Source organism: Equus przewalskii, chromosome 6 (assembly GCF_037783145.1).
Source record: "Equus przewalskii isolate Varuska chromosome 6, EquPr2, whole genome shotgun sequence".
NCBI lineage: Eukaryota > Metazoa > Chordata > Mammalia > Perissodactyla > Equidae > Equus > Equus przewalskii.
In genome coordinates this window covers 90,316,626-90,339,074 of record NC_091836.1, presented here as the reverse complement: position 1 = coordinate 90,339,074, position 22,449 = coordinate 90,316,626, and the positions used below count along the sequence as shown (strand labels likewise).

The 22,449-nt window shown below is 39.4% G+C and overlaps 1 protein-coding gene across 11 annotated transcripts in view; it reads right to left on the bottom strand.

The window, feature by feature from the left end:
- GAS2 (growth arrest specific 2) overlaps window positions 1-22,449 on the bottom strand; it is a 127,316-nt gene that overhangs the window by 27,494 nt on the left and 77,373 nt on the right. For 5 of the 11 annotated variants that reach the window (XM_070624524.1, XM_070624522.1, XM_070624526.1 and 2 more), the window contains exon 8: window positions 9,494-9,547. The exons of the other annotated variants lie outside the window; for them this stretch is intronic. In XM_070624524.1, coding sequence (XP_070480625.1) covers window positions 9,494-9,547 — 54 coding nt within the window. The remainder of the gene's footprint in view (window positions 1-9,493; window positions 9,548-22,449) is intronic. 11 annotated transcript variants of the gene reach the window in all.

Genomic DNA, 22,449 nt, shown 5'->3' with positions numbered 1-22,449 from the left:
CCTGCTTTACCAAAAACGCATTTAGGAGATGCATCTTTTCTCAGCCACACTTCCTCCTGCTCCCTCACCAGCTTTTGAAATGCCTTTCGGGACAGGAGGAAGAACTCGGACTTCCCATGACATGAACATGGTACAGTCTTGACTCCATCACTTATAAGTCATCTGACTCTGGCCTGGTCAGCTCATTTCTCAGGTTCTCATCAGTAAATCTGTTTAGCTCTTGGAGCTGTTATAAGGTCAGAGGTCCTTAATTCAAAGTGCTCTGTAATTGGTCAAGCATTAAATAAACATAAGGTGCTGTGACTATCTTTTTCTTCATTTCTAAACCACACTTACTCTCCTTTATCATACTTTTTGAAAGTTAAAGACTTATCTGGCTGATGGAACTTAATCTTGAATCCAAGTTACAATTAAACTGCTTGTAAGTCAATACATTTCATGAGAAAAGCATGCTATTCCTTATTAAAACCATCCTTGATGTTTGTCTCCTGTATGAATTCCCTCAAAACAGCAAAACAGATGCAAAAACCTCTACTCAAAAGAAGAGATCATTTTAGTATCAGTAACTCTTGTGCCTTTAATTTTTATTATAAACTATAGAATCAAAGCCTTAAATCCAAGCCACAGTTACTTGACACTATCCCAGGTGGTCATTCAGCTTATGCCTGACTCTGTGATGTTAGCCTTGACCTCCTGGGAAATGCGTAGTCAATCCTGGTACCTCTTATCTTCCTTCAGAGCAGTAGGAATTTTAGTTGGGCACAAAGTTGCCTAGAATAAAGGCTTTTTCCTAGTTTCTCCTGAAGGCAGACGTGGCATGCATCTAAGTTATAGCAGATGTAAGCAGAAGGGTCAAGTGTGTCAGGAACTTTCCTTAAGTGGCACAGGCACATTGTCCCTTCTTCATCCTTTCCTCCATGCTTCTGCCTATGACATGGGGCACATTGGACCATGTGTATGAGACCCACCACTGATGAGGGCAGAGTCTTGAGCTGGGAAACCCTGAGTCCCCGAGGACTTTGAGGAGCCGAGTCATGAAAGCAGGCCTGGACTCTCAGGATAGAGAAACAAACTTCCATCTCCTTTCCGTCACCGGGGTTTTGTTTGTTTCTTTACTCTCAGCCAACTAATAAATATACCTTCCCACATCTTTGTTTTCAGAGTCCCTCAACTTTCAAAAATTCGGCATTATATCTCAATATATCTCTGGGGTTTTCTGGCGCAACACAAATATTAATTATGTAATTTTCATATGCAAGACCAAGTACTAGAGAGCATGTTGTACTGAGAGACATCAGTGAGCCACTCGAACACAAGTCAAACCCGTAAGGTCCTTCATAGTGAAGACAGAGAAATGTAGGACACTTGGGATCAGTACCCCTTAACAGAGAATCTAACCTAACCGGGGCCCAAAGTGGGGAGGAAGGAAGGTTTGCTGGAGAACAGGACATTAGCAGTAACGAAAAAATGAGATGTTAGGCAATGGGCAGAGAGAGCAAGTGCATTCTAGAAAGACGAACAGTATTTCCGAAGGCCTCTGCACAGGAAAGGGCATAGCGTGTTGAAAGGAGGGAGGTGCAGTATGGCTAGAGCAGAGCAAGGGAGACACCGGACACAACTGTAGAGGCAGTCACGGGCCAAAATTCGATCCCGCAATCTGTACTGCCTCCTCATCACCGCCTGCACCAGCTGGATGGACAGAAAATGAGACAGACAGCTAGACTTCACGAAGAAGAAAATTCTAGGGCCTGTTTTTCAGAATTTTCTTGTGGGTGAGAAGACAGAATTTAAACCCACAGAATCAAATTATTCCCTGATTCTAGTGGGTTTTTTTCCCCAAAAGGAAAAACACTGATGTGAAAAAGGATAACACTTAATGGGATCATTGTTTTGCCCCGGTTTATATAAGAATGAACAGACCCAACTAAAATATGCAAGTCATCCCTCTCAACAGAGCCCTTCTTGTTGCCCTCTGTTTCCAAGCCTCTCATTTACAAAAATAAATAAATATAACTCTCCTCTTTGACAGAAGCTGGCTTTTCAGAATTTTTCCCTTTGTTTCCTACGGGAGGAAATATTAATGCATTTCACTGAACCATCATACACACACACGCTTTGAATGTCCTCCCTGGGACTGAGAAGGGTTGGGAAAAGCCTATTAAGGATTAAATAATCCACAGAGGACACTAGAGGGCAGGTGTCCCTTTCAAATCTGCTATAATTTGCACCCACACACTGACTACCCACCACTGCCACGGTAGGTATGCAGGCCTAATCGGCACCATTGTCCAGAACTGTTCAAATATAAGGTAAAGAATCTCCTACACTGCTCCCCAAATACGCCAAGCTTCGTCCTTGCTCATCCTGTCACCTCTAAACTGCTTTCCCCGCTCGTCTCAAGCCTGGCTCCTTGTCATTGTTCTCGCTTCAAGTATCACCTCCTTGGAGAGTCTATGCCTCAGAGCTTGACCTAAAGTAACCCCTCCTGAATCCCAGGTCTCCAGGTCGCATCAAATGTTTTCTTCTAACATTTACCAGAACTCAAAACTACCTAGCACAGGTGCTTACTTGACAGTCATCTGTCTCTACTAGAAAGTGTGCCCCTTACAGGCAGTGATTTTGTCTCATTCACTGCTCTGTTCTCAGGAGCTGGAAAGGACTGTGGAATATCTGCTGAATGAATGAACGAATGAATGAACGGTCGGTCCTTTAAAATGAGTAGTATTATAATTCACGTTACGGATGACTCACGGAGAATTTAAATAACTTGATCAAGGTTATGTAGCAGGTGGATGGCAGAATCACTTGACCTCAGAGACTCTTTTAAGCTATAAATGTTTCTTCTCTTAAATTTTTGGGAAAAAACAGTAATTTCTCTTAAGAAAATCATTTTCAAAATTCTAGTTTCTTCTCTGCCTCTTCCCTCTATTCTGTTAGTATCCAATCAAGGCTACCCTCAAAATACTATTCACATCATTCACTCTTTTTTTTCCCAGTCTCTCCAGCACCATTTTAATTAATGCTCATATCCTAGGAACAATTGGAACAGCCTCCTAATTGGTTGCATTGCTTTAATTTCTTCCTGCTCCAATCTATAATTCTATATATAAACTTCTCCTAGATTAATTGCCTTAAACTTCAATTTTATCATGCTATTGATCAGCACCTTCACTTGGGGTCTAATGCCTTCAGGTCAAAATGCAAATTATATTCAAGGCGCTCCACAATTGCCCCCAACCTACCCTTCCCACTGTATTCCCTATTGAAACTCTACATGATCTCCAGCTAAACTGGCCCATTCACTATTCAAACATGTCTTGAGTTCTTCCTGTTCCTCTACCATGCTTACCCTATTATCCTCCAAAAATGCTCTCCTACCTTCAAATCCCAAATCAGTGTCACTTCTCAAGACACTGGTGAATTTCCACCTTCTCTTTGAAATCTTTCCAGATAAATCCAGTGCACAGGGATCTGCCTGTCTCTAAATTCATCAGTGGCTAGAACAATGCCCAGCTCAAGGTAGGTGTTTGTCAAATTTTTGTCAAATGAATTACTGAATCTGTAGTCGAAATCATGCTCTCCTACGACACCTTTTATTTCGTCTTACTTTATTTTATCTGTGTTATTAACTTTTGTTTCCTTTTCCAACTGCATCTTTGAGGTCTGAGGCCATAACTTTTATTCAGCTCTACAGGAGGTAATACCTATAGTCTGACAGATTATTCCATACACTTTAACCAACTGAGCCAAACGTCACATAGAATTATTGATAAACTTGCACTCTCTGACTTGTTGTATGGCTCAGGATTTAAAACAGCTACACATAAAACAACGAACCCTGCAGATCTTAACCGACAGATCACTTGAGATTCAAAAGCATGTCCCTCCTTTTTCTTCAATTAATGTTTTACCATCACTGATACATTGTGAAAGCAAATTACCAACCAGAGCCATTTCTTGCTGAAATCCTAGCTGCATTCTTCTTTAACTTTTTTTATCCTCATGAAATGATAACCCAATAGTTGTGGTGTGCCAACAACATCAGGACACAAAACTAGGCACCCAGGATAGAAACTAGTATAAAAAAAGGGTCCACACACTTTGGGGAGCATGCATAAAGGACATACTGACCAATGTTACATTTTCTCAATGCTACCTGAGTACTGTCATCTAATAAATGCCATGCAAATTCAGAGGAAGTATGAATTAACGAAGGCTGGGGCCTTACAGAAAGATATCTGAAAGTCTCTTCGACAACACTGCGACAACTATTGAGTCCCTGCACATGTCACCCTGTTCTCTTTGGTCCTTACCTTCTACAAATTTGTTACCTGTAACTTAATAGTAATAGTTTTGCACATATTTTTAAGAGAAAGACGAATAGATGATGTTGACAACTTGCTCCTTAATCACATGGATCAATTTAACCCAGTCACAAAGAGATCTTCCAAACCACCGTGGCCAAAGCAGCCACATCCAGAAACCTGTCCCCCACATTACCCTCTGGCCTCTTTCTTACTAGCACATGAGAACAGCTTACTTATTTATTCATCTATGTCAGGGGTCAGCAAAATGTGGCCCATAGGACAAATCTGGCCCTCACCCTACTTGTATAAATAAAGTTTTATTGGAACGCAGCCATGCTCATTCATTACATATTGCTTTTGTGCTAAAACAATAGAATTGAGAGTTGTGACAGAAACCATGTGGCTCACAAAGCCTAAAATCTTTATATCCGGCCTTTTACTATCTAGCCCTTGGTCTATGTGTTTATTGTCTGTTTCCTCACTCCAAGAATATGGAAAGAGACTGTTTCATTTACTGCTTTCACCATGACACAAGTGCCTGGCATCCAGTAGGTGCTTAATACCTGTTGCTGACCACTCACAGACTTAACAGGAGAAGGGTAAATTGTGTTAACATGTACCCAGAGCTCTGAACGCAGCCACACATCTGGAATCATTGCTTTCTGGGGATATATGTAATGAACTCATGTAAAGAAATTTGTAAATGGCCAAAGAATACTCTGGGGAGGATTCTTGGCCCAAGGAACAGTTTTCATAGAAAATGCCTTGGTCTCATTGCTGGGCTGATCGGGGAAGAGCACTGTATTTTTTATAGCCCTGCTACACAAAACGCAACATGTACTAAATCACCAGACAGACCTGGAACTGAGAATCTGGGTAACATCTGGAAAATAAGAGCTTAGGGTGAGAAATTTCAAAAAACTTGTTGATAGGAGCACCAGCCAGTGCCTTTTTATTAATTTATTTGATTCTTGTCAATTGATATTACACAGAGGTTCTTTTAAAAAAACCAAACAAACAATACTACAGTTGTAAAATATAAAAACACCATTTCCCGTCATTCTCTTTTAGTTTCTATGAGTAGCCCATAATTTTATTCTACGTAAAATTCTCACCAAAGAAACTCCTTCTTAACAAGTGGAAATTCTGACCTGTTGAAACCCAGGCAAATGCCAGGCAGATGTGTCAGAATGAACCAAAATCAACATGTTGCTTTTCAGATATTCTGTTTAAGGGGTGAAGATGAACTTAACGCTGTTTCCATTTTAAACAACCTATGCACCAAGACAGAGAGCCTCACCCAGGAGACTGTGATATGTATTATGTCTGGAATTTGTATCAGGTAGGTCCCCACACTGAGCAGCCACTGTCATGACCCACCCACTCCCCAAGACAATACGGTCGGATGCTCTTCCTCCAATTTTACATCCTTTCAATTCATTCTCTACACTACAGACTGAGTGATTTAAAATGTGGTTTACTCACATCTCTTCACTTCTAAAAACTCTTCAGAATCTCCACATTGCCTTCAGGAGGAAGCCAAAGCTCTCCTCATAGAGGTGGCTCTTCATGAGATGGCTGTGTGCCTGCCTGCCTCATGTCTCCCCTTGCCACGAGCCTCTAAGCATCCTCTCCTGCCCTTGCCCTCTGCTCAGAAGGCTGCACTTCTAAGAGTTTTGACAAGGTCTCCATCTCTCTCTGTCTCTCTTGCATGGCCTTCTCTGGTCTGAGCCTCTGCACATGATGTTTCCTTTCTGACTCTGGTTGAAATACTTTCTCTTCTGCTCTCTGTTTAGCTAACATCTGCTTATTCCTTGAGTCTCAACTCTGACTTCTATTTCTCTTGATAGCCTCTCTTGATTCCTAAAGTCCAGATTAATAGAAAAATTCCATCATAGGTAACACTATTGGGAATTCTAGCCCCAAGAAACATACCAGATGAAAGGTTAATGGAACATAGAGGTCTAACCTAACTTTGATGTCTCCCTCACCATGATCTAAATTCTTAAAGCCAATGTGCCAAGTCTATTGTACATTGTACAAGTTCTTTAAACAGTCCTGAGCAGTTCAATTATGGATCTCTTAAGTAAATCTTCAAATGCTTTGCTATTGAAAAAATCCAAGACTGTTCTTTTTAAATATGGTAAAAGTTCTTTGTTTAAAACAGCACATGAAATACCTTTTAATCAAACATATAAGTCTTCTTTTGAAAGCCCTTCAATTTAAGGAAATCAGAGAGAGAGAACATGGTTGAAGACAAGCCACGTATAATAACTCCAACAGCTAGTAATATGAGAAAGCACTAGGTTATTCTGGAGAAATACCTGTACCAGAGTAAATAGGTTTGGAGATCAGTGAGTATGAAATTGCACAAAAAATGAAAAAGGAGCTTCGATGTATTTACCTTGGAATGTCCGGGAAGCAACTACCAGGTAGAGGCATTTTAAGTACACTGACATCTCAGCAGCCTCTGGTTACATGGAAACTGCTGTAATCCAAATGGTTAAAAAGAAGCCACTTTTTCTATAATGTGTTCTGGGAATGGAGTCAAAAAGTAGCATCTTGGGAGTGAAAAGAATTGATCTAAGAAGTACCAACAAAAGCAGGCAGAACAGGCAATCTTGCTTCAGAGAGAACAACAGTTCAGACCAAACAAGTCCCAAGGCAAGTGCCAATTCCAGCCCTGCATAGACCTGGCAAGATCCGAAGGTGGTCTACCTTGGAGGGGCTAAGACTGAGTTGTGGCACTGGATGTAGGAGTGAAGATGCCTAGAACATGAGTCCCATCTGTGGAAAGGTGTCTGCAGTGAGCCGGGGAAAACTGAAAACGGAGTAGAGACTTGGGTAATGAGACTGAGGGTTGAAGCTAGCTTGGCAAGCCTCCCAGCAAGATTGACAAGGGCCAGGGGCTGAGCTTCCTCCAGGGAGAAGTGTGTTAGCAAACTGGGACCACAAGATGCAGACTGCAGCCCTGCGGGAGGAAGAATTAGGGGCCTGGCCTCTACTGGGCTCCAGATATTTCAGCCCTCGGGTCCAAGGAGTGACAAAGCCTTCTCAACCTTGCTTGCCAATGTCTAGAAAGCTGGCAGGACTCTCCCAGTACACCCTGGGTTCAAGGGTAAAGGAGAGACAATCTTGCAGGGGGCTCCACCCACAGAAGGCCCCTCGCATTGTTCTAGGACCAGAAAAGAGCCCAGTGGTAAAGCTCTGCTCCAAGCTTTTCTCTGGGCATTACAGGGTCTTTGACAAATGCTCCCAGGAAGCAAGCCTTGCTCTTGAGTTCTGTGCATTTCACTTCAGTTGAGACAATGCCAGCGTTGTCCTTCAATGTTTGCATTTAAACAGAAAGAAAAACAAGGAACCCGATCTGGGATGACGCTTCAAAAACCTGGCAAAGTACCTTCCTTTCTCTACTCATCTTCTCTGGGGGAAGAGGGAAGGCAGACAAGAGGAGAGAAGAGAACTCTGCACTGTTTTTAGCCTCCCCAAAGTGGGATTTGAATGGCCCCCAAAAACCTAGCATGGCCGCTCCATTACAAACCTCCCCCTATAAAACCCATGATGCCTACTGAGTATGAGGTCATACTCACTTCAAGGATTTTCTTTAGAGCCTCACCCTAAAATACAAAGATTCACAAGCAGGGCTATCAGATAACTACATTCCTGACTGTCTAGCTCCATCTGTGCCTTCCAAAAGACACTCATGAAAAATAAAAAATTACTCTCAAGAGAAGCCAGGAGAGGTCTGGCAATTTAAGTAGTGAAAAGAACACAGACTCTCATCTTCTTTGAACAGAGAAAAGCTGTCAGGCAACATCTTCCTCCTTAACCAACCGACATCTGAATAGTGAGAAGGGGACTTCACACCCAGCCAGAAGAGTGGTTCTGGTGATAGCCGGGGACCAAGGCTGTCAGAGCCAGATTAGCAACAGACCCAGGTTTCACCTTCATTTACTAGGAACTAGCTTCACAAATCCTCATGCAACGTCTTTCAACAGGTCCAAGGAAAGTTAGGTCTGGTGTTTCTGCCACTCAACTCAGTCATGCACTCTGATGTTCCAGAACATATTCTCAGGTTCATTGAGGAGATTTTAGGAAGGACTTGTCATGAACCCAACTCTTTCCTGCTTGTCAAATATTAATGTGGAGAAGCAATTAAATTATATTTCATTGTCAGAATTATTAGTAGTATAAAACCAATTATTTACATTGTTAAGCATGAGCTTTACAAAGAAACAGAGCTGACGGAGAAACTGTATCCTCAAGATTTCCTATCCTTCCTTGCACATGGCACACACTCGTGTATTTGGTGAATGGATGAAGGAATAACTTACGGACAAAGAAATGCATTTAACAATACCTTTTTAGAAATCTAAACTAATTCTCATAATGTACTTTCAGGATATAGTCATCCTATTTAAGTAATTTACAAAATGGGGCTTTTCTAACAATTATTTTGTATTTATGTGAAACAGACAAGACTTACTCCAGCAAGCTGCTCTTTCTAGATCATAATTATTAATAATTAAAAGCTAAAAATTAGCCAACCCTCATATGTACACTGGCACCCTCAGGGCTGCAAATTCAAGTCCTATCGCATTCCTTTCGTCTTTACCCTTTGATGTACCAAAGTAATAAATCACACGTGTTAGGTAAAGCACTGCCAATACTCCGGCAGCTAGATCTGGTGTCAGGAGCAGAGATTTGGCAGGGGGCTAAGAGGTTCCACGTGTTAAACCCAAAGTGCAATTTGTGCAATGGGAGTAGAATGGAAATATTCTGAAATTATATGGTATTTCACGTTTATTCCACAAGTGTATTATTTTAAATATTTTAAAGCAAAGACTAAGATGATATTGCATGCAGAAGCCAAATCCAGGTTTATGATTTTGAACAATTTTAATAACAAGCTCAATGAAGGAATGCACTGGCATGTGAATTACACCCAGAAAAGACAAAAATGACTAGGTCATTGCCTGCCACTCACCCACAATAAGCCCCAAGTTGCCATTTTTACAAAGTATTATGGGAAAACCAAAGGAGGAACATCCTTTTGATAGCTGACTTAAAAAAAAAAAGGAGTAAAATATTCACTTTTGTGCCCAACTTCCCTCTTTTGATTGGAGGCCAAGGGTCCACAGTGAAAGCAAAGTGGAGAGGTTTCCCCTTAATTATCTAGTAATTACCTTCAACGTCTGCTTTGCTTTGGCTGTGGAGACATAGTCACAACCATGAAGACCCTACTGAAACAAGAAGATAGGAAGTTCATAAAACGCTCTCCGTCACCATTGCAGAAAGGTACACGAACGTCACCTGAAAAGGCAAACTGTGATCTTTTGTGACAAGATTAAAGAAAATCTTTTTTTTTCCAAGATACAAGGAGAATGACTATTCCTATATTTTTTCATATCCCTCACTAAGAGAAGTGTTATTGCCTGAGAATCCACATTAAGTGATAACTGCAGCATACATAGTCTGAGAACCGTAGACTGTTGGCTGTTGGCATTTTAAAACACAAATGTTAGAATTATCTGTTTCCTGGGGTCCTTTGGTCTCCTGTTCCTTGCTCAGAGCTCTTACTATAGAAATAAGAAATATATGTAAGGAAATAATTTTTCCCAAGAAACAGACTTCAAGTCCATGCTTTACTTCGACAAGAGAAACATACCAGACTTTAGAGAATGTCTAATAAAATCTTAGAGAAAATTGTTAAGTAAATGAAATGTTTATTCCCGCCATCTTGTTCTGACTTCCCTGGTGCCCATTCAGCTCACTCCTGTTGGTCTCAGGCTTTTTTTTGAGGCTCTACCATTATACATACCCTCAGAAAATTGAGTGACACATGAGGCACCCAAGCACATCCTCCTGCTTTATTAAAACTGTATTTATGCACTGTCCTAATCTCCCAATGGTCTCATACTCACAGGGAGACACCTACTCTATCTGACAGGTGCTTTGTTGAAAGGCCTTCAATCAGAATTGAAGGACGTGGGCCAGATACTGTGCCTAAGCTTCAGGGTTCCAAAGGAAAGTCATCATTGGGCAACATTTTTTTTCCCTTACCATGACTGGATACTATCATAGCTGTCATTTCTTTATCTATTAGTAAAGGCTATTTTTGCTTTCATCCTTAGAATATTTCATCTTCACCTTCCCTCTAACTGATATGCATAAACGTGTTTCCATCAGATTTATGGATGCTGTACATAAAGGAAGAGCCTATTCAATCCTTGGTACCAAGATGTCAAGTAAAATTCAGGTTTTTAGGAAATCTTTCAGTGCTCATTAGAGGATTTCTTTCTGTGATAAGATGTTGAGTAAATACAGGTGATAGATGAAATCTCCAAGGCTGGATATGAGAGACATTCCTGTCTTTGCTTCTGAGACTGCTTCTAGTTCCTCATCATGTCGGCTATAGATTGTTAGGGAAATAGAAGGAGATAAGAGAGGTGTTTTGTAAACATCATTGTGGGAAAGGAATTTGGTGGCATATACAGTGTGGTCCAAAGTGACTCTTTGTGCAAGGCTCAAGGCCACTTTAGCCTTATTCCTATCAGGTGGGCAGGCAATAAAATGCTAATAAAACTCCTAGGGCTCTGTGTGCCATATGAGTTTCCATAATTTTTCTATTAACCCAGGACTTCAAAAGACCATGATAATCAAAAAAAAAAAAAGAGTCCTGGACTGGGTAACATCATCATGGCTAACGCACGGGTGGATGATGACAAATTAATGTGTTACTGTTTGTCTGGGCATTGGAGTTTTGGAACGGGATTCTTGGAGACCTTATGCCAAATACCAAAGTCAGAAGAAATATTCGCAATCAGGTCTTTATCTGCCTTCAAATGAGGCCTCAGAGAGACTATCCAATTATCTCTGCCCCACATATTCTATGAATCTGGATTTCAAGAAAAATATGACAAATGACCATGTTCAGAGTCAAGTGGAGACTGTTAACCAAGGTGTCAGTTTCTGGGAAAATGAACAAATAAAACATTGAATGGGTTGTTTAAAAAAAAAAAAAAAAGGATGAAAAAGCCCTTTATAGAGGGATAAGTCAAATAACTATAAATTTTTCCGTGGAGTTTATAGTTGCCTAAAATTTGTCTATAACACAAACTAGATTATAAGAACTCTGGGCTAGAGAAAAGGGATTTCTCCACAACAGCCAAGAGTGTTAGAAGGTATGGGTGTAGTGCAGGAGGATTAGAAGTTGGCAAGAGAAGCTAGTGCGTAAAAGAGATGGTGATATAAGAGAGAGATGCAAACAGGAGAAGGGGAAGGTTGTCCTGTTGTGATTTCTTGCTGGTGTTCTTTCAGATAAACAGGGAAAATATCTGTAAATAACTTGCTGGGATTTTTCTTTTTGTTTTTTTTCAGTCACATCAGGATTTTCATTATAAAGCAAATTGAAGACATATTCTAAGGCCGCAGTAGCACAAATTCTTGTACTTTGATCCTCCCAAAATCTACACAAAAATTTCCTTAAGATCTTAGCATGCTTCTAACAAGATGGCAGGAAATGGCAGAATATATCCTAAAATGACGTACAACCAAGCTTCAAAAGAAAATGTTGACTAATAAAATTGGAACACACCATTCCAGTGAACTAAAATTTGTGTGAGTCAGTAAGGCTCCTGCAAAGAAAGGCTTGGCAATTAGGTGAGGGAGGCACCTGCTGGGTCCAGGACCAAGATTCCATGTTTTCACTGAGGAACTGAAATTCAAAATGTTAAGTATTAGAGGAGAAATGCAAGGCAAGGTCTAAATTGACCAAGTCATGAAGAAACTTAACTCATTGATTATATGAAAAAGATACCACTAAATAAATAAGTCCTAATGTATTATAGTCAATATATCGTAATGATGAAATTTCTACCATGCTTGACTATTTTCAATACAAATGCAAGATGACTACATTTGCAAAGTCTGATTCTTAATGAATCTGACTGCATCCTGTTTATGCAACTTGAGCCCATGGGAGAATTATATACAATTTATAATGACAGATATTTCACAGGTTTATTTTGCGGCTGCTTAGAAGACTCATCAATAATTCAAGAATACAACACGTTATGTACAATTGTTTCATTTCTTTCCCTTTTGCAAAAAACCATTTGTATTTTAATCGTTAAAAATCATTCACATTTATATCAGCATAGAACATGTAAACCAAGAAATGTTCTTGTTGGGGAGACTACAAAGGAAGGAAAAGAAAAATCTTATAAACTTTACAATTTCACATTACTATGTAATGTCTACTTTATAACGCAAAACAAATGATCCTTAAATCAAAAACACAGTGAACAACTAAGTGTTTTCATTTATGTTGAGATAAAACAAAAACTTCAAAGGGAAATTTTATTGTGTGAAATTTACAATACATGAAATTTAATATATAAAAATTTAAAACATGATTTAACCCTGGATCAACCACTTACTAGCCAGATTACCTTGGGAAAGTTGTTAAATCTCTATTATCTACAGTTTCTTCAGCAGTAAGATGTGTAAATTAACAATCATAACCTTAACTGCATAAAAGCAAGTTGGAAACGGAAATACATAATTGCAAGAAATTGAGAACATTCCTTAGTTTCTTCACTTCCAGAATAAATTTTTGCATCTGGAAGACTTTTCAAGTCTGGTCAATACATTGAAAAGAAAATCAATAAATATGTTGAACAATGTGAAAATGATTCTGGTTGGTTTCTCTGAATTTTTTGGGGGGGAGTTGGTATTGTTTTGTAAGACTCTTTGTTTCCTGCATTCTCTCTTCTGACTCTCCAACAGGGATTGGCTATTAAATGCCATCAAAGCACACTAGCCCAGGAATAAGTAAATTAGGAACCGCACATAAAGTATGGGTCCATGATTAACAGACGTGGAAAGGTTGGGCGGCAGCACTCACAACGTGACACGCCAAAAGACCAGACAGTCTGAAATAGACTGAGGAGCATATAGGTAAAACTGTGGGCTCTGAAATCAGATATGTTGAGTTCAAAGAAAGGTTTTGACTCTTAGAGCTGTGTGACCTTTGGCAGGTAATTTAACTCCCTACGGCTTGGGCTCCTTATTGTTAAAATGGAGATAACAACAGTGCCTATCTCCAAGAGTTGTGAGGGCTAAATAAAAGAATCCAAGGAAGGTACTTAGAAAGGCACCAGACACACAGAAAACATTCAGTGAGTGTTAAATAGAATGTGTAAAGAAATAGAGACAGAATAAATGGTTTATTTTTCTCACAAAGTTCTTTACTAGGGATTTAAATTTCAAGCACGGAAAAATCAACTTGAGATCTCTTTTAAAATCAAAGTGCCAAATCATTGGACTAATTCCACTCTCTAGTGTTGTGCTTTTTCACCACATACACAGGGGTATGTGTATGTACACACATATCCCTGCTCAACACAAAGTTGACATAAGGGAAGCCATATTGTAGAAAAGAAACCATACTGTAACTTTAAATGACCTCTGACTAACCAGCCCAGACATGCTCTGTAGATTTTGTGGCCCCTGCCAGCTGCTTTAAGATGATAACTTTTGTTCTTTTGAGTTCCTTAGGAATGTGATGAGCCCCAGGCGGAGAGACTATGCTGATAGCCATCGTCAATGACAACTGAAAGATCAGGGTATAGGGCAGCTGCTCCATTCTCTGATGCATATCCAGCAAAACAAGACTATCAGGTACTGGGAACAGATGTCTGGCCCACCCAGAGACCAGCCACCTACCCCCCCCCCCCCCCCCCCGACCTGAGACTGGCCCCGTATATAACTGGCCTGTAGTCTTTGTTCTGTGAGACGGTTCTTTCGGACATGATTTGGCCATCTTCCCTTGCTAGCAAGCTGTAATGAAGTCCTTTCTCTCTTACCACCTTGCCTCCTGACTATTGGCATGTCTTGCAGCAAGTAGATGAGCTCACTTGGGCAGTAACATATACACATACAGACACAAGACATACACACACACAACACGTTTATCTTAATGGCAGGAAGGCTACAGCAATGCAGGAATTGGGAATGCAGATCACAGAACCTGTGCATTTCCTCAAGGAAGCCATTTAACTTTCCACTGCTTCCATAGTTTAAATAATTTTGATTTGTAGCTAGTGAAAAAAATTGTCCATTTATTCTAGATGCAGTGCAGTGGCAAAAGAAAACGATTCAAGGTAAAACAGTCACACCCGTATTGCACAACCTAAAGGCATGGTAAACCTTGCTAATCCAGCTGAAGATGAGTAGAATGCTTATTAGGGCAGGTGAAAGGTAGACACAATTCTTAAAAATCTACACATCGCTAATTGGTCAATAGAGGCAAATTCTCAGGAAAAAGGAGCTTCAGTTTTGAGCTCTCATTTCTTTATTGTTCTTCCCACTCAATACACTGATATACCTCTTAACAATTCAACAGGAGGAGAAGTGAATTCTGTAATTCAAATAAGAATATAGAGAACTGCCCAGACATATTAGCCAATCTTTCCATTCTTATAAGAGATATCAAATTGCATTTGTTTCTTCCTTTCAAAAGTGGTGTCAACTATAGTGTTGGGTGTAACCTTGGACAAAGTCTACTTTAAATTTTTTGTATTTAAGGGTTTTCAACGTCAAGGGATAAATCTCAGAAAGACAATATCGCATCAGCTGAATTTTTTACAGCCATGGTTAATTCTATTTATTTATTTTCCATTCATCCTAGGTATACGCCTCTCTTGAAAAGAGGCTAAGAGGACTTATTAACATTTGAAAAGTCCTTTGAGAGATGTGTTACGAAAGTGTAAATTATATCCATGTTATTTATTAGCCCAGCCTCATTGAACATGAATAAATTACAAACAAATCAGAGTGTCTTTAATGGAGCAAAAATATTATCAAAAAAAGAATTTAAAATCTGAAATTCAAGTATTTGAATATATTTTAAATGTTGTTCCTGAATAACATTTAGTTTTGAGGCAGTTAGGCAAAGAAAGGGAGCCAGTCTGGAAATATTCGTGTGCTAATAACAGCCGTGTTTCTCTCACCATGAATTCAAGCACTGTAATTGTGGTCTGAGATTTTACACAATCAGAGGCAAACAAGGCCAGATTTTTTTCCTAGAAACAAATATAAGCCATTAGATAGTTGTGAAATCGTAATCGCTGCTCCCGTAAATTGTTAAATTAGATGAAAGGTTTATATTCATGTTATTCAAAAAATGAATGTTTGACGTTCAGTTGCTAAATAATGGCTGTCGGTGCCACATTTCTACTAAGATAAATGGAAGTTTTACTCCCCTTGCTACTTGTTAAAACTCCTTTGCATTTTTACACAACAGCCCATTTTTCATTACCAGGAAAGGTATGCAATTTGAACCATGATCCTTGTTACTCATAGTAAATCAATATGTGTCATAAAAGCAGAAAAGAAAGTAATATCACTCGCTATCATTGGACCTTCCGTTAGAGGAGTCCCAGAAGACACTGCTAGGCTGGGTTGCTATAGCAACAGAGCTCTGGTGCCTCTCTTGCCTGGTTTGCTACATGGGTTGATTTTTACCACACAGGTATAACTCTGAAGGATTTTTATGGTAAAGAAAAAATTACAAAGAATCAATAACAGTGTGTGTGACCTTTCCATTGATCTGAGATGATTTAATTCAAAAGAAGTACAAAGAAGGTGACTCCATAATGTTTCAAATCTCTTTGCCAACTTCCAGTTAAATTATTAGTTGTCTTTTCTTTAGGGTCGTTAACTAGTCACATTTGTTAAAACGTGAAAAAAAAATACTCTGAACTGTCAGAGAGTTAGCATCGAACCTCATATGGTTTTACCCAACTGTGAAGACCTGCTATAAAATGTCCTGAAATAATATCAATCCACTGAAAAAATATCTATTATTAGCAAGAAGACTCAACCAGACTATACTGGCAATATAGAAAAATTATCTTCTGACTTCTATTAAAAAGCTGTCAGTACAGATGACAATACATCTTACGATATATAGAGTTCTAATTAGTTTTGCCTATTAACCAAGACAGGCCATATAAAGCATTTTGAACAGCGTCTGGTATACAAGTAAACACTTAATAAATATTGTTATAATTTTTATTGCTATCAGAATACAGCCAGGCAAACACATTATACCCCTTTCTTTACAGTAGGCACTATTGAGTATGTAAGAGTATGCAACTGTAAGGCCCTTCGCATTCTGAACATTTTAAGATAAAAATGGTCTAAGGAATGCCCTACTATATAGCTGAGCCTAAAATATATTGTAAGAACATTCAGGTCCTTTTTAGGGGACTAAGCCGACGAAGAAAATATTTGCATGTAACGGACATGCCACAGGGAGCAGCTTGGAGTGGAATGTGCTACGGGTTTGAGAGGCAGGACCTCAGTTTTGTCTATCATACGACTTACTTGAGACCTTAACCTCTCTAAGACTTTGTCTTTTCACCTGTAACAAAAGGATAAAAACGATTTCCCAGCTGTGTGTTAGCATTCAGTGAGACAACGTATCTAAAGCATTTGCTAAAATGCCTGGCACCAATGATACTTATTAAATTTTAGCTGTCTTTCCTTTAAAGGTTTTCCAGTTGTTTCCTTGAATCATAATTTCCAAATGGAATTTGAAGGTAAAAATGAGTATAAATTCAATATTTCCTACCAGTGCTTCAATATATATGGGTCTTAACCCTGGCAAAATGTAGAGAACTTTCATTTCAATATAATTCTATGGTTGCAAATTATGTTTTTAATTTGCTTTAATTATAATATCTCCCAAAGTACATTTTCATGACCTCCTAGCCCAGGATGATGCTCCAGGAAAAAAAAGGTGGGAGGAAGGCCATTTCTATGGTCAGACACATTTGGAAAATGCTACGTAGTACATCTCACTCTCGGGATTAATAGATCACGATAGTATATTCAACCCTCCAAGAAATCCCAGATAATCCCAGATAAATAAATCAGTATGGTGTAGTGGTAAAGAGCACAAACTCAAGAGTTAGGTCATTGGACCCCACTTTCACCCCTCATTAGATAACTTTGGGAAGTTATTCAACCTCCATGTTTCAGCTTTCTCTTCTGTAAAATGGGAATGGCAACAGTATTTCCCTCGCCGAGTTGAGAGGTTAAAATGAGATCTATCACATGCTCAGACGGAGGCTAACAGAGTCAGTTATCAATAACAAGAGTTATTAAAGAAGCCTGTTTAAACTCTTTATCATGATAACTCCTCTTTACAAATAATATCTTTGAACATCTTCTGGAGCTGTTATTCGTTGGAACACACTTTGAACAATGCTAAAGTACAATGTCAGAGTAGTGACAAATTGTAATTAAGTTAAAAAGTATTCATCATGTTAGTGCCCAAAGCAAGTAGCACAAAAAGTCAGCTACCTTACCACAGGTGACCCCAATGGCTTGCTGCTGTGCTGGAAAGTCCTACAACCAGAACATTAGAGCAACTACGCGGAGTGTAAAGATCTTCCCCATGGATGTTCTACTCATTAGAGCCATTTACATCCACTTCATGCATTAGCACAGATCAGCTTATCATAATAGGTTATTTGCATGTCATTACATTTGAGCCTTAAAGGAAAGGGATATCAAATGATTCAAGCTTTAATGACTAAGAGAGAGAAAACTAAGGAAGTGGCTCATTGATGGGGTCTGCAAAGCAAAGGGACATTATCCAGATGTTTGCAAGCTTCCTAGGGCTATCCGAAAACATCTGAGTGAGTTTCCAAAATGGAGATAAAATAGTAAAGGAAGATAAGAAAAGGTAAGAGCTTCATCCAGGGAAAAATATGCTACAAGTTCACAAGAAAACGCAAAGTCCTTGCTGGTGAATAACACCATGACCAATAAACCTCCCACCCTTTTCCAGAAGACGGGAAGCTGAGGTAAGGGACCAGAAAAATGGGCTAATTTTATTATGGGAAAAATTAGTCAGCTAATTAACTTGACATCTTTTAAAAGTCCTTTTATTTATTCTCAAATCTGCAACCGTATCAGGTTGCTGACTTCTCTTCTTTAAAGAGTTCATGTTTTCTAATGCCATCATCAGAAGTAAATGCAGAAGAGAAAAAAAATCACTTACTCATAATTCTGTGCCCTCAACAAAGAAAAATTATTCTGTATTATTTGTGTTCCCTTCAAGTCTTAATCATAATTACATAGTATCAATTCTATACAGAGGTGTTTGCATATGTAAATACAATATCAAAGTCTAGTTTTTTCCACTTAATGTTACATCTTCCGTATTTCCACACAACAATATGTAGAAGTCTTCAAAATGGTCATTTCTACTATCTGAATGGTTACAGTCATTCTTCCACAATCAGACATGCACAGGGTTTCTGACTGCATCGTTGTACAATGAGTCCCTTCCTTCATATAGTCCTTCCTTTCTTCTAGATTGGTGCTTTCAAACTTCCGCACCCATCAGAAGCACCTGGAGGGCTTGCTGAAGCACAGGTGGTCGGGCCCCACCCTCAGAGCTTCTGATTCAGGAGGTCGGGGTGAGGCCCGAGGAGGCGCAAGTCTAACAAGTTCTCGGGCGATGCTGATGCTACTTACCTGGGGATCCCTTTCAAAAGTTACTGTCAGACTATTGACATAGAATATTGTCATCCTCAAATTGAGGTTGACAAATCAAATAGTATCGACACTTTATGGCATCTAAGACATATTTCTGAAAACCTTTTCTACAAGTTTATATAGATTTATATCGCCAACTGACATCTTCACACTGGAAGCCTCGGTAGATACCAACTAACTGAATGAACAAAAGAACAAAGGAACATTCTTATTTCTCTCCTCCTCAAAATCATAACGTTAGGCCTGAGATCCATCCATTTACATTTCAAAGATACATAGCATGGCTAAATGGTAATACCCAAATCTGTTACCACAGAAATCAGCAAGGAGGTTTCACCATCACTGTCCAAATTCAAAACTCACTGAAAAATAACCGAAATATTTATACCTTGGAGGGGAGCACTGCAGAGATACAAATTAGCTGCATTTAGCTCGCTTGTTCACCAGACAGTTCAAAAACCACGTTGCTCATTGGAAGGAGCAGGGTGAAAGTAGGGCTTTGAGAAATTATTTTTGAAAAGCTGGAAGCCAGACAATTCCCATTTTGGCAAGGGATTAATAGCATGTTTGCCTAAAAGCCACAGTCAAACACCTCAGAGGTTTTCCTTATACTAAAGGATTCTTTATATTTGGGTAGAGATTAATCCCTCACCTTTAAATGGAGACGTCTGCACATAAACGAAGATGCCTACCTAAGCATAGAGATGCATCCACATCAGTGCACATTAGATAGCCATGTAGGCAAAGTATCTATTCACACGTTGGTTTCTAGAAACCCACAGATAAGACAGATGCATAGCAAAGATATCCTCTGCAGAAAATGGTTTCTGGGCTCTTTCTCTGTAATCTGCACACAATCTTAGAGTTTTCATTCTTATTTGTTGTTATTGTATCTGTTTGAATGTATAAAGAGAAGATGTGTTCATATACATAGTAACCATTAAACCAGACATAAGTAAAGTGAGTGGTTGTTGTCAACACACCTTGGAATTTGGTTAGCAATAAAATTGTTAACTCTGGTTCAAACTGAGGAGACTAAATCAAGAGTAAAATGGGTTAGATACAGACTTATTAAGACAATCTTGTATTTATGACCTTCTAAGGGCTAGTTTCTTCAGAGTCAGTGTTTGGTAATTGTGTCACCTTTAAGCAAGAGCTAAGTCAACAGTCTTCACAGTTGTTTTTCTTTTGAGGAAGATTAGCACTGAGCTAACTACTGCCAATCCTCCTCTTTTTGCTGAGGAAGACTGGCCCTGAGCTAATATCCATGCCCATCTTCCTCTACTTCATACGTGGGACACCTACCACAGCATGGCTTTTGCCAAGCAGTGCCATATCTGCACCCAGGATCCAAACCAGCGAACCTCGGGCCGCCAAGAAGTGGAACATGCAAACTTAACCACTGCACCACCAGGCCAGCCCTTCACAGTCTTAAAGGACCCTAAATTGTTCTTTGCATGGACAGGTTCATTTTCACCATATAAAACACTGCTGTTCTCAGGATGGAGAGAACTAGGAATAAATGCTAAGACACCATGTATATTTCATTGTATGTATATTTTATAGAATAACATGTATAAATGCATCTCCTTATTATGTATTATGTAGTAAATATGACCATATTTGGTAGCCTAAAAAAAGATATGCCAAGGGCTGGCCCAGTGGTGTAGAGGTTAAGTTTGCATGCTTTTCTTCGATAGCCCAGGGTTCAAGGGTTCAGATCCTGGGCGTGGACCTATACACCGCTTATCAAGCCATGCTGCGGCAGCATCCCACACACAAAATAGAGGAAGACTGGCACAGATGTTAGCTCAGGGACAATCTTCTGCTCCAAATAAATAAATAAAAGAGATATGACAAAGTTTAAAATATGCCAATGTTAAAAATGCAAACTTGAACCCAGAACTGCAATGCAGACACTGTGAGGTGACCATTCCCCTGGTATGCTGGAGAATCTGACTATGTGCACTTACTGCTTAATCCAGGTGTTCAAAGAAACAAAGTTAAGATATTAGCAGCAACAATCATATGATCATTCAAAAAATGAATACCTCTGAGTTTTTTTGAGTAATAACTGCCAGTTCCTTACAATGAGTTAGTACAGAATGACAATCAATTAAATATAGTCCCTGTCACAAATCAAAAGTGCCAGCCAAAGTGTGTACACATCAATGAGACACTTCTAGTTCATCCATGCAACGTAGGGTTCCTGGCAGTCTAGTGGTTAACAGGATTCAGCACTCTGCCTCGGCCCAGGTTCATTTTCTGGTCAGAGAAACACACCATCCATCTGTGGGCCGTCATACTGTGGCAGCTGCATGTTGCTGTGAGCTCTGCCACCAGTATGTCAAATGCCAGCAGGGTCACCCGTGGTGGACAGGTTTCAGCAGGGCTTCCAGATGAGACAGACTAGGAAGGACCTAGCCAGCCATTTTTGAAAAAATTGGCCATGAAAACCCTAGGAACAGAGGTGGAGCATCATCTCATACAGCGCTGGAAGGGGAGAGGATGGAGCAAAAGATCGGGCAGGGTTCCACTCTGCTGTGCACGGGGTCTCTAGGAGTCAGAATCCACTAGACAGTACTAACGACAAAGTCATCGTAGAGGAGGAAATCGGGGAAAAATGAGCAATGCAAGGTGCATGTGACCTGCCCGTGAATTTTCAGTTCCTAAAACTCAAGGGACTGGAAGGCAGAAAGCTTCTAGAGACAACCAGAGACAAGGAGAGGGGCCTTCTTAGAATCACTTGACTCCATCTGGGTGGAAATGGACCCCTGGCAAGCTGAAGAATAACGATGGCAATGAGTACACATTAATGGATATTTTCCTTTTTTGACAAATAGTTTTAGTTTCCAATTTAGGCAGTGATAGAAAATTTCCTTTTACAAAAATTAAAATTTGTAAAATAGGTCAATTTTAAAGTGAAGTCTGTTTTAAAAAATAGTACGAATTATATGTGGACAGTGCAAAAACGAGAAAAGGTGAATGATTAAAGTTTGTTAAAACGTGGATCCGAAACACCTGTCACAGCAGCTTGATGCCCTAACTTGTGAGGCCACTCAGAGAATAACCACATTACAGTTCTCTCTGTTACTGCAGTCTTATCTGGAACACTGGAAGTCTGACACTGAGTGTGTACAAAATGTTGTGCTGTGTTAATGATATTAAATTCAAATGCTAAGACTAAGGAATTTGATGCAATGTTTTGCAGTAGAGCAAATCTCAATTAATCTATAAACAATACATAGATAGATTTTACCAAAAGGAAACAATTTCCTGAAAAGAAAAATGGAAGATCGGAAAACATCTTAAATATGAAATACTACCTAAATTTGGTATTCATAAATATAGATATCAAATTCTTTCACAATTGACTAAATATGGAAGACCTGAGACAAATAAACATACGTAATATGCATTTTTGCCTCAAAATATTAGGTTACATTAGAGGAAAAAGTACACATTTATTAGTCATGTGTTTCGTCAACACGTCTACTATAAAAAGGAATACTCGCTTAAATAAATAAAACCCTGTGTTTGGATTCTAGGCTCCAGGGCCTAATAT